Here is a 14,736-nt window from a genome sequence, read left to right as displayed (position 1 = left end):
GCTCAACAAGGCTAGGGATGATGTTGTTTCATTCATCCCGGTTTACCATGAACCTAACAAAATGCCTGACATACAGTAGGCCCTCAAAAATCTTTGCTGGAAAATAAATAGCACCTTACTTTTTTCTTTAGAACACTTATCACAATTTGTAAGTATATAATAAAAGTTTTACAAGATGTGCAATTACTCCCTATCAAATGTATGCTCTGGGGAGGCCATGTCTGTTTTATTCCCTTACTCAACATACAGTGTCTGACACACAGTAGGTACTCAATCAGTATTTGTTGAAGAAAGGAAGAGAGGGAAGGAAGAAATAGAAGCAGTGAGATGACTGCAGGAGGGAACAAATCCTTTTATAGAAGTTCTTGGAGACTATGGTAATAATTGAAATACAAGCTAAAAGCATTCAATCCATCATTCAGTTGTTCTGCTCATATAATGTAAATATCTGTACCTTTGGAAACAGCTAGAGTCAGCATTTCACTCAACACAGATGTTTGATCTTATATCTATATAGCTGAAACTATTTTTTTTTTAAAATTTTCTGACTATAGCCAATTGAATAGGTCTGCGTTTCTTTAAGAGACATACTTCTTGAATGAGTGCTGTGCTATTTAGTCAAGGCCAGAGTGTTGGGAAGCTCTGACCATGAGCTGCATGTTCATTGAAGTAACCTGGAATCTGTCCAGTTTCCTGACAGTAATGTTATAGCATAATGGTTGCCTAAGAACTTTGGTTATCGTCAACATCTGAATGGATCACAAAGGGAAAATTTCGCAACCCAGTCTTTTTTACATAAAGGATAGCAACAAGAGGAAAGGTCATAGTATGGCTGAAATCTGCTATATCACTTGACATGACAGAGCTGGAGGGTGCTTTGCTTTCCAGAGTATACATACTCATTAAAAAAAAAAAACCATGAGATTATAACAGTAGATTATAATAACAAGAAAGATTCTTTGAAGAGAATAGCACAAAAAATATTTGTTTACTACAGTATCAAATTAAAGAGTCCAAGTTTCTGCCTACCAAGAATTCTAAGGTGACATCAGATATAAAAATAAAAAATATGTTTAAGTAGACAGAAAAAGCACATTTTAAAAAAAATTTAAAAGTGAATCTTTAAATATTTACCTCCTGAGAAATTTCCCTCTAGAAAGATTCTTAATTATACTTCATGAGTTCATCTGCATTATAATAGCACTATGTACTTGTTTTTCATTAACAAAAGATTTTGATTAAAAACTTTACATAGGTAGTGCTTCTATGTAGCTGACTCACATTTTATTAGTAGTGGTAGGTGTGCAGAAAGGGAATACACTGGTTTAGTACAGGAAATACTACAGAGATTTGGAAATCTAGGTCACATAACTGAGCACTGCTATAAAAGAAGAACACAAAGGCTCAATGCTTTTTTGTTTTTGTTTTTTTGCCTTCTGCTCAAATAAGAAAATCATGTTTAAAGAAAAGTTAACAATTAAATGCTTCGTAATTACATTTGGTTAAGTTACATGATAATTAGTTATAGTCATAATTATCCTTTTTGTCCTCCACACAGTCTTATTAACATGTTACCTTCATATTCGTGGAGGTTATATTCAGTGTGTACTAAGAGCAACCACTAGACAGAAAGCCAGATAATAAAATTTGTGCTTCTGTGAAATCTTTATCTGGAAATCTCAAAAACTGTTTTAAATACCAATTAAGTTTCTGTAGCATCATTAGGCACTAGAATTAAGAGAAGTTAAGAGAAGTTCCCCAAGTTAAGGGAAACTAGGCATGTCACAGGGCAAGCCAACAACTAAACAGGAAAGAGAGCATGCTCACTGCCCTGTACATTCCAACAGATTTGCTTGCTTCCATGGCTTTCTGAATGTGATGTCACAGTAAACACATATCTGCGTGATGTAATTTAGGGGCTAAAGGTGTCTGGAAATAACACAAGCACCACAAAGTATTTTGACAGTAAAATATCTAAACTATATTCTCGAATGCAAATACACTCCACAGCAATGTTTTGAATGCATTGATGAGGTCTTTGGGAAATGGTACTATCTCCTTTGAGCATTTAAAAAAATGTTTACAAATGTGCATTTCTCATGAAACTTTTTAGACCTTGAGACATTGAGAACACAGCTCAAATGTTTTGTCTACATATAAACTATCAAACAAGGACATTATTTCCTGGAATTTGTCTATACTCCTCTATTGGAGTATTAATACTAAGGTAGGAGACCTGAGCTATATCGTCACTAACAATTCAGAAAAAGAGCTGAAATCTTCCTCTATTATTTCCCACGATGGTTAAACCTAGTGCATGGATCATTTCTGATTAGTCAATTTTATTTTATTTTATTTATTTTTTAATTTTTATTTATTTATGATAGTCACAGAGAGAGAAAGAGAGAGAGGCAGAGACACAGGCAGATGGAGAAGCAGGCTCCATGCACCGGGAGCCCGATGTGGGATTCGATCCCGGGTCTCCAGGATCGCGCCCGGGCCAAAGGCAGGCGCCAAACCGCTGCGCCACCCAGGGATCCCTGATTAGTCAATTTTAGTTCAGATTTGACTCCTGAACTGTTTGTTAATTTAAAGAATAATGCTAGGTGCTGGGAGATGATGTCTCAGTCTCCTAACAAATGACACTGTTTAGATTGGCTTTACTCTGCAATTGCTTTATAACTCTGAACTTCAGGTTCGTTACTGGCAGAACCCTGCTGAGGAATTACTATTATAAACTATGACTGGGCCAGAGCCTCAAATACTCTGGTAAACAGCTTATTTAAAAATAATTATGTCATTGCATTTCATTAAAGAGAAAACAAATGATGGTTTCTACTTCAAAGGGCAACAACAACAACAAAGAGAATGTAGCTAAAAAAAATTCAGAAAATGAACAAAATTTGCTCTTCTCTTTGGGAAGATGTATATAATTCACCATGCTTTAGAAGAAAACTTCAAGGTCTGAGAGGACACAAGCGGCCACGTGAACGTGATCTTCCTCCTTTCCAACCCCTAACGAATGAAGACACACAAAGAACTATGAAGCCCACAGCTCAGTGGGATGCAGCCAGCACACCCGTGCTTTCTATTGTTCAACTCTCTAGGAAGTCATATTATGTACTGGTATATTTTTCTTGCCTTCAGATTAGAAAAAAGATCTCCATGATTTAAGAACTTTGTTTAACGTATTTATATTTTTAAAAAGAGCCAATGTGTTTCCGAAGGAAGTCTTTGAAGGTTGATTTACTGCGAGATACTTAGAAAAACCTGCCGCTGTCTGTTTCCTTAAGTTAATGTCAGTCAATTCACCATCTTCTCCAGCAATAAAAGCATTTTTTCTGCTCACAAAAACTCTCCAACCTGAAGCATAGCCATGCACCTGACAGAACTTTGTCAGTATCTTACTAATAAAGACAGACCCGCCTCTGGGTTACAACCTACATCATAAGACTAGGACAGCACCAAGATGCTTTTAGGAAAGGCTCAAATTGACAAAAGCTTTGCTCACAAAAAAAGGATATTACAGATACTTCAACTTTTTTTTTTTCATAGCCCCAAATCAGAACAGTAATTAAAAGGGTGCCAAAATACTCAAAGTTGGCTCTGGAAAATGGATCCACGATTGCCATATCCAAGGGACCTGTCCAGTCTGATGGGGGAGAACTCAGGGCTTAGTTTTGTTTTCAATCATGAAGCCATTAGAGAGGTGTTCTGCCTTGATGGTATTTCACCAATTATTTTCCTGAAGTAAACAGGATAAAGGGTAATTTGATCAATTACCCTTCTTGAAGTAAAAAAAATTAAAAAAAGAAATTCCCCTTGAGTTCTCTATTACTTAAATAGTTCACAGTTAGCCTAGTCTTACAGACATTTCTGTCACAAAGTCTGCACACAGCACACACAGTAGTGACGTGCTGCCTTAAGGGACATATTACTGTTAACAGCCCATCCAGTCATTTGATTATTATTGTATGGTTAATGGCTTTTTAGAATAATAACTCTGATACAGACAATCAAATGCTTTAATTAGTTTATTACCCTTTTGTTTTTTTGTTTCAGAACAGACCCAGGCCATATTTGGCTTGAATGTGAGGGTACAGGGCGATACAAATTTATGGCTATGATAGACAGTATAATCCTCAGCTGGGTTCCTCAGTTTCTCAGTTTAGCTCGGTCTCCAGGAGTAGAGGGGGCTCCTAACCCATATTTTATTTGTAAACAACATTTGCCTTTCAAGACAATATGACAAAAGTACAGAACATGAGGGGAAAGAGAGAGGCAAATGACAAAAAGGATGAGAAGTTTTTCTAAATGACTGTCAGCAGAGGGGAAAATGGAACAAATAAGATTGGAAAGGTGGGAAGGATATGGGATCCACTCTGTTTTGTACCCCAGATATCAGAACAAATGAGCTTATAAGAGAATTAATGGTTCCTACATTTTACAGGTGAGGAGACTGAGGCACAGGGAGGTTATGAGACTCATCAAGGTTATTCTGCTCATAAGAGGCTGATGGGGGATTTGAACCCAGGAGACCTGGTTCTCGAGTCCACGCTTTTAGCCACTGTACTCTTTCTGCTATTATATAAAAATAACAATAGTGTTAGAAGTTTTAAAAAGGCAAGGGGCGGGGTGGGAAACACCAAACGTAAGAAGGCTAAATGTAAATAATGATCACCTCCTGGTAGTGGATTATGGGCAATTTTTCCTGCTTATTCATTCTTTTTCAGATCTTTGCAAAATAACAAAAATAAAGCTTAACACTTTTTTTTATGTCAGTAGACAATAAAATAAAAATATTGCTGGCCTAACTAACATTCTCCCTCTTATCTTAGCACTTTTCAATTTAGAAAAAATGAGGCACACGCTGAAATGACACGTTGCTGACAGCTATCAGAGCACATGGCATCCCTCCCTAGAAAAATCACAGAAACCTGGGCCCAGGCAGGGACACGTTCAGACTATAACTTCCAACACATGCTGTAGGATCAGCATAGGTTCAGTTCAATTCCCTGTACCTTTTTTCCCTTAACCCTACACCTTTTAAACCAGAGTTACATAACTGACATTTATAATATGACCAGGAGGTCCTAAGAGATATTGAAATGCCTCATGAATCATAGAAGAAAGATTAAACTGACATTCAAGACAGTGTTGGTGTAAAATGTATTTCTGCCCTCACGAATCTACTGGAGCTTCCCGCTGTAGGTCACAAATGCTTACAATCACCACCAATCCATTTCCCACATATTGTCCTCTTGTTATCAGCATTGAGCGTTGCTTACTACTACTCCTTGAAATTCTCTTTTCCTAGGCTTTTTTTTTTTTTTTTAACCTCTCAATATTCTACTCTTCATTTCTACTTCTATCATCCTGACTGTTCCCCATCTGGCCCCTCTTCCTCCTCTGAGCTGTCCCTAAAAGACTTTTCCTTCTTCCTGTGTTACAATCTTTCTCTCTACTATTAGGACTTCAACCATCAGAACTACAAGAATAATCCCTGGAGCAACATCTCTAGTCCTGTGGTCTCTTCCAATCTCCCTCTAGATGTCTACCAGCATTTCTAATATCTAATACTGAACTCGTCTTTCTTCTCTCCCAAAACTGTTTTCCCCTCTGGGTTGCTTGCAGCTTTTAATGCTTCTACCACCCTTCAATAATCTGGACTTAAAAATTCAGTGCCATTTTGACTTCTCTTGTTTCTCTCTTCAGTTGTCGTATAGTAGTCCTATACAACCTACCTCCATGATCTTATTTACTTAATTAGTTGACTCACACCTACTGAGTAACTGCTGTAATGACGGATACTGGGGTTGTGGTGAACACCACGAGTGAGGACCCTGCCTTTCTGAAGTTTACATTCTCATAGGGCAGACACAATTTCAGGCGGCAATTAGTGCTATGAGAAAAACAAATAATGTAGAGGGATCATGAATGATTGATAGTGGTAACAGGGGCTACTATTTTAGATAGGTTGGCTAGGAAAAACCTCTTCAAAAAATGACATTAGAGCACCCAGAACATGAAAGTGAACCTTGTGAAGATCTGAAGGAAGACCATTCCAGGGAAGTGGAACAGCGAGTACAAAGGCAGTGGGGTGGAAATGAATTTGGCTCAAGAACTATAGACCAGTATGGCTGGTAGACTGTGAGCAGGGGAAGGGTGGTAAACAATGAGATAGATCAGACAGCTAGGGCAAAAAAGAAGGACCTTGTAAGCCATGGTAAGGAGTGTGGATCTTATTCTAAGTGTAATGTGAAATGTTTGGGGAGTTTTGACTTGGGGAGTGATGGGGTCTGATTTATGCATTAAAGACACTAGAGAATAGACTATAAGGGAGAATATAGCACTTGTTAGATAAATAAAAAACAAAAACAAACCACATTCGTAGGCAATATACATGGCCATTGAGCTACTTCTTGAATTTTTTAAAAGTAATCTCTACACCTAACATGGGATTTGAACTTACAACCCCAATATCAAGAGGCACATGCTCACTGACTGAGCCAGCTGGGTACCTTGAGCCACTTTTTATAAATGAAAGTTCCAATTCAACAGATATGTAACTTCTTCACTCATAAATAACAATGTTATGAGTTGAAATACTTTCATTTCCTTTAAATTAAAACAATATCATGTTTCTGAAAAGGACAGCAAGCAATGAAGCATATAGTTTTGCTCATTTTCCACTTATATGTTATGTAAATGAAACCAAATCTTTTGAGCATTTTGTCATCAGTAATGTCCAACAGCACAATTAGGAATGAATTAACAAAAGTATTTATAAAAAATTCACAGATTGCTTGTAATGAGGTACAATGGACAAGGCATTCAGTGTATTAAACAGGAATGAATGATGCTAAAATTATGTTTCCACTAGAGGTCTACAAAGAAGGAAGCTGAAAATAAAATGAATAAAAGATAAAGGCATTTCAATTATTGTCAGGTTATAAAAGGTTTGTACTTTTATGTGATGTGAAGATAAGAGAATGGAAGCATAGCAAATGAGTCTATTATGTCAGTATCATTTGGAGTCAGACAATTAAGCTTTTGGCATCTACCAACAGTGACTATGTCTCTCCTATAAAACTGAATACAACTTGGTAGATTGAAAAGAAAAAAAAGACAATTATGAAATAATCAGTATTCATATTAGGTTTTTAAGGTTCCTTTTATTTACAAAAAGCAATTCACTCATCTCCGTATTCTCTGAGTTTATTCATTTGCTTCCTTGCACATTAATAAATGTCATGCTTGCCTTTTCCCGCCCAAAGGTCTGAGAAGAGCACCACAGTAGGGAATGATGACTTTCTTTCTTATTGTGTTTATGGGTGAGGTATAACTTAAGGAATTCATTCACCAAACAGGCATGGAGAATCAACCATGTGTCAGGCATTGTAATAGGTAGTGGGTGTGCTAAGGTGAAAGAGATTGTATCACATGATGAGGAGGGAGAGCTGCTTCTCTGAGGAAGACTCATGACAGCATTTCTAACACAACAGCACCTGTTTCTAGAGGTTGGTGTCTTAATTGAGATTGTAAAAAAAGTATACCTTCTATTATTCCTCTAAATTTCCTTTGATTGGATAGAAGAGTCAAAGAGTTGAAGGGGATAGAGGAGTCATCTCATGGGGAGTGTGAAGGTTGACTCAGATCTCTAAATGTAATTTGTATCTCTTATTCTAATAGGACAGAATGTTTTATTTCCAAGGAAAATTCTAGCCATGGCACGTTAAAAGGTTATATTCACAACTGGGAAGATAGATGCAGATGGCAGTAGTTTATGATATAATTTTTCTACTGCTGTGTAACAAATGACCACACATTTGGCAGTTTAGCATAACACACTTATATTTTATTACCTCATAGTTTCTGTAGGTCAGGAGTCTGGGGATGGCATAGCCAAGGCCTCTGCTTAGGGTCTCACAAGGCTGCAGTCTCATGTGAGACTTGACTGGGGAAGGTTTTGCTATTGTCAACAGAATTCAATTCCTTGTGGCTATAGAACTAAAGGCCTCTGTTTCCCTGGCTATCTGCCTGAAGCTGCTTTCAGCTTCTTGCCAAGTGGGTCTCCCAACATAGTAGCTCACTTCTTTGAAGCCAGGAAGGAGTGAGTGACTCCAGCAAGATGGGCACTAAAATCTTGTGCAATATTATCATATACATCCAATCTTTGCTGTGCTCTATTGGTTAGAAGTAAATTACAGGTCCTGTACATCCTCCAGGGGACAGGATCACACAAAGGTATGAACACTGGGAAGGAGGGATCGTAAGGACCCTCACTCAGAGAGGATCTACCACATTACTTGACTTTCCCCCTCTATGTTAACTTAATATACCAAATCTTCTTTCTCTTTATTATTGCTTCAAATATAACTCTTTTCACCTTTAAAATTTTTTAAAGCTGAAGTTAATCTTGGCTTTAATTTTCCTGCCACTATTCTTAAGAAAGTTCCTCTTGCTAGTTCTAGGTTCTTTGTTCAGCTTTTGTACATTTGTTTGAACATTTAAGCTCATCACAGAACTCTGGGACATCTCCCTCAATTTATATGTACATCTCTGTCCTTTCCATTTGCTGAGACCGTAAGTGAAGTTCTGAGTGGAGTTCATCTTCTAGGATTTATTACGCTACAAGCCACATTCCCATCCATGGTCTCTAAATGTGAGAACAAACCCATTTAACCCAAGTTTATTTATTTATTTTTAAAGATTTTATTTATTTATTCATGAGAGACACAGAGTGAGAGAGAGAGAGAGGCAGAGACATAGGCAGAGGGAGAAGCAGGCTCCACGCAGGGAGCCCGACGTGGGACTCGATCCCGGGACCCCAGGGTCAGGCCCTGGACCGAAGGCGGTGCTAAACCGCTGAGCCACCCGGGCTGCCCAACCCAAGTTTAAAATGAAAAACAACAACAACAACAACAACAACAACAAAAAACCCACAAATAACAAAACCTGGAATCTGGAATATGTCTAGATAAGTACCTAATTCCTGGAATCTGTGCTATATATACATAATTAAACAATTGCATCCTTGTTAGATTCTTTTGGTAGAACTACAATCCCAGCAGGTATTTTGGTAGTTGAAGTGCTTCTCTATTACAACAGTTTGGCACACACCAGTTAATGATCCACCTTAATGAAAGGATCATTCATATTCTTTTTCTGCCTGGGCTGTTCAAAGTCCACTTTTACAGATTTACTTTGGTTTCTTTCTTTTTTTCAGCACTAATGCTCTTTCTGGAGCATCACTCTCATTCACATTCATGGATTTCTGACAGGAAAATGCCTGTAGTCTTACTCCCCTTCTTCCAGATCTGGTCATTCATGGAAATATTTTGGTCATAAAGCTCCAGCTGATGGTGTGTGGCACCCACCTAGGGTCCATACGTACAAGAGAAAAGAGTTAATTCTGTTCTTTTACAAGTCTCTCCTACCTCATGACTGAGCTTTAGCTGCTTACTTTCTACTACAGGGGCATCCTCAACATTTGCAGAGTTTGATCTCAGTGTCTCATATGTAGGTACTCATAAATATTTGTGGAGAGAATTGGCTAATGTCTTTTTGTATATATAAGTGGATATTGCTATATATTAGATTCATTCATATGGGTGGGTATTTATTTCTATTTAATAAATTCCTAGAAGTGAAACTGAAGGGTCAAAAAATGTATGTTTTAGACTCTCAGAGACACAGACTGCTGTCTACGAGAACTGAGTTGAGTAATATCTGTCGACAGTGTGTGTGTTGGTTTCCTTATGTATTCGCTAACAATCATTGTTAATATGTGGCCCTCTGGTGAATAAAAATGATGCTTCATTATTTTCAACTCACTCCTTAGTAAATGACATCAAGACATATATTAAACATTCATATGTATTAAATATCTTATTAAACAAATATTGATTACAATTTTAAAATAGATCTATCTCATGAACACCTACTATGTGCCATGTACTATTCTAAATTGTAATGAACAATAATATTCAAGATCCCTGTTCTCAAGGAGCTCATAGAGGAGCTCAGATAGGAGAAGGAGACAGATAGTAAGCAACTAAACAAAAAAAAAAAATAGTGTGAAGTCCTATGAAGAGAATAAAATATGGGAATGAAATAGAGATCTGGAGGTAAAGAGGAGGCCAACATTAAATAGACTGTTGAGGTGCCTGGCTAGCTGAGTAGGAAGAGCATGTGACTCTTGATCTCAGGGCTGTGAGCTCTAGGCCCACGTTGGATGTAGAGATTACTTAAATAAATAAAACTCTGAAAAAGAAATAGATCGTTATGAAAGCAAACAGGCTGAGAATTAAATGATACCATGAACTAGACCTCTTCATCCATAATGTCTTATTTTCTCAAGCATAGCAGCTGTTCTGCCTCAGGGTTTTTGTACTTACTCTCTGGAGCATTCTTCTGTCAGGTATCTATAAGGCTTACTCCTTCCTTGGATGGGTGAAATGCCTGTACAAGTGTAGTTTGAGGGTTTGCAGTGAATTGGTGGCTAGCTGTACCCATTCCTAGGCAATTTCAGTACTGCTATCTTCTAGACAAGTTCAGCAAGGCTTCCCTCTCCATAAAAAGACTATGGCATTTGGAGAACCCTTGACATTTCCGGTTAGACATAAACTTTATTGTTTCAAACTTCACAGACATTAAATAAATGTGAGCTAAAGCTGGGCTTCTTTATTGCTCATTTAAAGAATGAAATGTTACTTGGCAATTGTTTTTAGCAGTTGGTTTCTTACAACCATTGGAGTAATTTAATAATGATAGATTACATAAATTGACATGAGTAGAAATCTTTTGCCACCTTCTAAGGTTTCCAGCTTTAAAAAAAAAAAAAAAAAGAAAGAAAAGAAAAGAAAAAAAAAAAAGGAAAGGATAAAAGAAAAGAAAAAGGTGGGGTGGGGAGAGAATAGTTTATATAGGACTAGGTTGCCAGGACAAAATTCTCTTCTTATACACTGACAATGAATGATGAAGGTTATAATGATGAAGATAATGATGATATATATTGAGCACCTACCAGATGGGAGCCACTTTATAAACATTATCTTTAATCAGCTAGCCTTTTCAGATATATTACTTTTAATCCTCTAAACAACCCTATGAGTTGGTGATATCTCCAATTTCAGAGATGAAGAAAATGAGACTCAGGGAGATTACAGAACCCCAAAGGCATAAATCTATTAGGTGGTAAGGCTGAAATTTGAACCCTGTAGGATATGGTCTTCTTAAATACTATTCTGCTTCTCTACAAGTAAAAATGAATCTATCTTTTTGATAAAGATATCATTTAGGTTGCAAACAACTGTTTTTTATGTAAAAACCAAAGACAATTTCATAAATGATACTTCATTTTATCCTGTGATATAATGAGCTGTAATGCTCCTTCTTTCCATTTCATAAATGGAACAAAAGTGAGGTTGAGGAATTTACCTAAGGTTTAAAAAATCTTGCCCTAGAAGCAGGTTTTCACACTCTCAATGCTCTATTCTACTTGAACTTTAACTTTCATTAGCATTTTGTGGTTATTATAAAAGAAATGAGAAACACAAATAGCACTGTAGAGTCCCAAGACCTAATCATTTTTTAGTCTAATTGGTAATGTTGGCTGAACAAGTTCATAAAGTCAGATGTTTTCAAAAAATACTATTAAAGATTCAGTTCTTAACTCTGTATCTTCAAGATCTTTATCAAGGCACAGTTATTATTCCTTCTATATGCATCATTTTGTAAATGGTTTCAAAGACAGCTTTTATTTTTTACTTTAAGTAAAAAATTAAGTTTTCGATGATCCTTAAAAATTTTTACTTTTAAAAAGCATGGTTTAAATTTCAGAATTGAATGTTCACTCTAAAAAAAGAAAAAAATCAAACAATATAAAGGTTTATAATAAAAAAGAAAATGCAGGTATTCCCCCAATACAACCTCCTTAGAAAAACATTGCTGTCAATGAGTTAGGTTGGAATCTAGACTTGATTGGAAGTTATTCAAGTTCCTTAAGCCTTGCTGTTTTATGCTGAATATCTGTAAATCATAAAAATTATTTAAGATGAGGTAAATTTTGGTCAATGATTCTAACTAAAATAAAAAACTCTAAAACAACCTTTATTTATACAGTGCTTTATATTTACAAAGCACTTTTACACTAGTTCACTCAATCCTTGAGACAATCTTGGGAAGATTGTATCCCTACTTTCCAGACAGGAAACCAAGACTCCAAGAGGTCATCATAGCTTATCAAATCTAAGCTACCACTGAGAATACCTCTCCATTTTCTATGCTCAAAAAACCAAAAAAACCCCCAAGTCAATTGTGATATGATGACTTAACTAGACCCCTGTGAGACTCACAAGACTTTATAATAAAGACCTGAGTCAGAGGTCTGGGGTTGCCCTTTCCAAGCGTGTGACTGAGGTAAATCATTTAAGTTCTCTGAGCCTTGATTTTTTCATATCTTTCAAATTAGAAACAATAATGCCTGTCTCATAGGGTTGCTGTGAAAACATATAGATGAAAAATAGTACTTTCAAACTATCTATGGCATTATTATCTTTAAATATGTTTATCTGTAGTAGTAATACTAATACTCTACTGTTAAAGGCAGGAACTTCTAGATCTATTCTGAACTGGTATATCATATTAAAAAATTAGTAAAGCTGTTACAGCACATGATGGCTACTGCCACTGTCTCCTCTGAGATGAGCTGTTAATACTCTGTCCTCATATGAACCTGGAGAACACCTATTTCATTAACCTGAAAGAATGTATTCCACTTGGATAAGGACATTTTCAGGTCTTGAGGGAAAATACTTCTTTCTGGCATCATTCATATTTTGCTTGTCAGGTTATAGGTTGAAACATGAGTCCCATGGTAGACACTCTATTACTACAGTCAGTTCTAATGGTGAAGGAACTGGAAGTTCCATTTTTTGGAAGAGAGAAAATACACTATACTTATACATCAATGCCTTCTGGAAGTTTGAGGCAGTCCTTGTATTTTTTTTCCCCCTGCTTCTGTGTTGGAAATCATTCTACATTCCCATGTTAGTACTAAGGTATATAGACTTCTACCTTGTACATCCTGTAATCCCCTTGACAACTATATTCTTGTCTGGTGGGAGGAATTAAGTCTATTTGTCTGGACATGCCTTCATAGTTTCTAGCTAATGGTAGTATATGTGATTAAAGTATGTATCTGAAATATTTCCCTGGAAATGGTCTTCTATGAGGACACTTATCATGTGGTAGTTCTGAGACTGATTCACACTAGATATTTTTTGTGTATGCTAAATACTGGAAATATGGTGGCTTTCTGATTTTTATGACCGACAAACTGCATTTTGCTTTCTTCCTATGTATCAACAGAAAATAATAATTTCTATAGATTTGGCATTACTAAGTAACTTTAGCACTTCAATTCTCAGGAATTTATTTAATGAAAAAGGCAAATACCTAAGAGTTAATTAATGTGCAGAAGAAGCAACAGGAAAACATGAGATAGTCGAAGATCCAAGAGGACAACAGATCATTGCTTTGTGCCTCTGGACTTCTGGGTACTCACTGACCCAGAATGCACATGAATATCAAGTTTAAACATTAATACTGAGTTTCAGGTGTTCCAAACTGTGACATACACTGATGAACTACTAATCTCTTTTTATTTTATTTTTTTAATATTTTATTTGAGAGAGAGGTAGAGAGAGTGTGCATGCACAAGCAGGGGGTAGGGGCAGAAGGAGAAGTGGACTTCCCGCTGAGCAGGGAGCTGGAGGAGGCAGGGCTCAATCCCAGGACTTTGAGATCATGACCTGAGAGGAAGGCAAATGCTTAACCGACTGAGCCACCCAGGGGCCCCATGAAATACTAGTCTCTTTTTAAAAATGAATATTTGTTCCTTGCTACTCAAACCTAGCCCAAGCTACTATCCTGTTTCATGTCAATCACGTCTTCCTGCTTTCTTCACTCTTGCCACACCTATAGCCCAGTTTCAAACAAACGCCTGGATGATCTTTTAAAATGTGGATCAGAGTTTTCTCCTGCTTAAAACCATGGATGGCTCCTATGACACTCAAATAAAATCCATACTCCTTAGAATGGTGTTCAAAGCCCTGTATGGTCTTTCTCTTCTCTACATCTCCACCCTTATCGCATGCTTATTCATCTGTTCGTTCCTATGTATCAGAAACCCAGGCTTTCTTCTGTCCCTCCAATATGTCAGATTGTTCCTACTTCAAGGCTTTTGTACTTGGCCAGAAAAACTCCTCCCATAGATTTTCTCCTAGATGAATCTTGACTCAAATTCACCTCTTCAAAGAGGCTTAACATTTCCACTTATAATATCAGGTGGTTTTATTGTATGCATAACAGTCATTGCTGCCTGGAATCACTTATTGCTAATTTGCTTGTCCATTTCTACCTAAGCAGCTTGACAGCAAGGGCTTTGTAAGCTAGTACCCCACTGCCTAGGTCAGGGTCTAGTTGATTGCAGATACTCAATAAATAGTTCATGAAGGAATGAAGTAATAAACCTAAATGGTTACCTTTTCTTGTGACATATTTTTCTCTCACTTTTTTTTCCTGGAAAAAGATTGTACCGGGAAAGAAATTACTTATTGTTCTTGAAGCTAACAATAATTTGCTCATGTAAAGCAAAATTAAATAACCCAAGCACAGTTTCCTTTCCAGAGATCACCTGAGATTACATTTGATATATTTTCTTAATGGAAC

At 36.8% G+C, this 14,736-nt stretch overlaps 1 protein-coding gene across 6 annotated transcripts in view; it reads right to left on the bottom strand.

Moving 5' to 3' along the window:
* STXBP4 (syntaxin binding protein 4) overlaps positions 1–14,736 on the bottom strand; it is a 185,764-nt gene that overhangs the window by 68,619 nt on the left and 102,409 nt on the right. Inside the window, exon 17 of one of the 6 annotated variants that reach the window (XM_055335447.1) lies at positions 8,772–9,380. The exons of the other annotated variants lie outside the window; for them this stretch is intronic. Within the exon in view, the coding sequence (XP_055191422.1) occupies positions 9,346–9,380 (35 nt within the window). The 3' untranslated portion in view covers positions 8,772–9,345. Of the gene's footprint in view, positions 1–8,771; positions 9,381–14,736 lie in introns of those variants that run through there. 6 annotated transcript variants of the gene reach the window in all.

Source organism: Nyctereutes procyonoides, unplaced genomic scaffold (assembly GCF_905146905.1).
Source record: "Nyctereutes procyonoides isolate TBG_1078 unplaced genomic scaffold, NYPRO_anot_genome, whole genome shotgun sequence".
NCBI lineage: Eukaryota > Metazoa > Chordata > Mammalia > Carnivora > Canidae > Nyctereutes > Nyctereutes procyonoides.
This window is presented reverse-complemented; position numbering and strand designations above follow the sequence as displayed.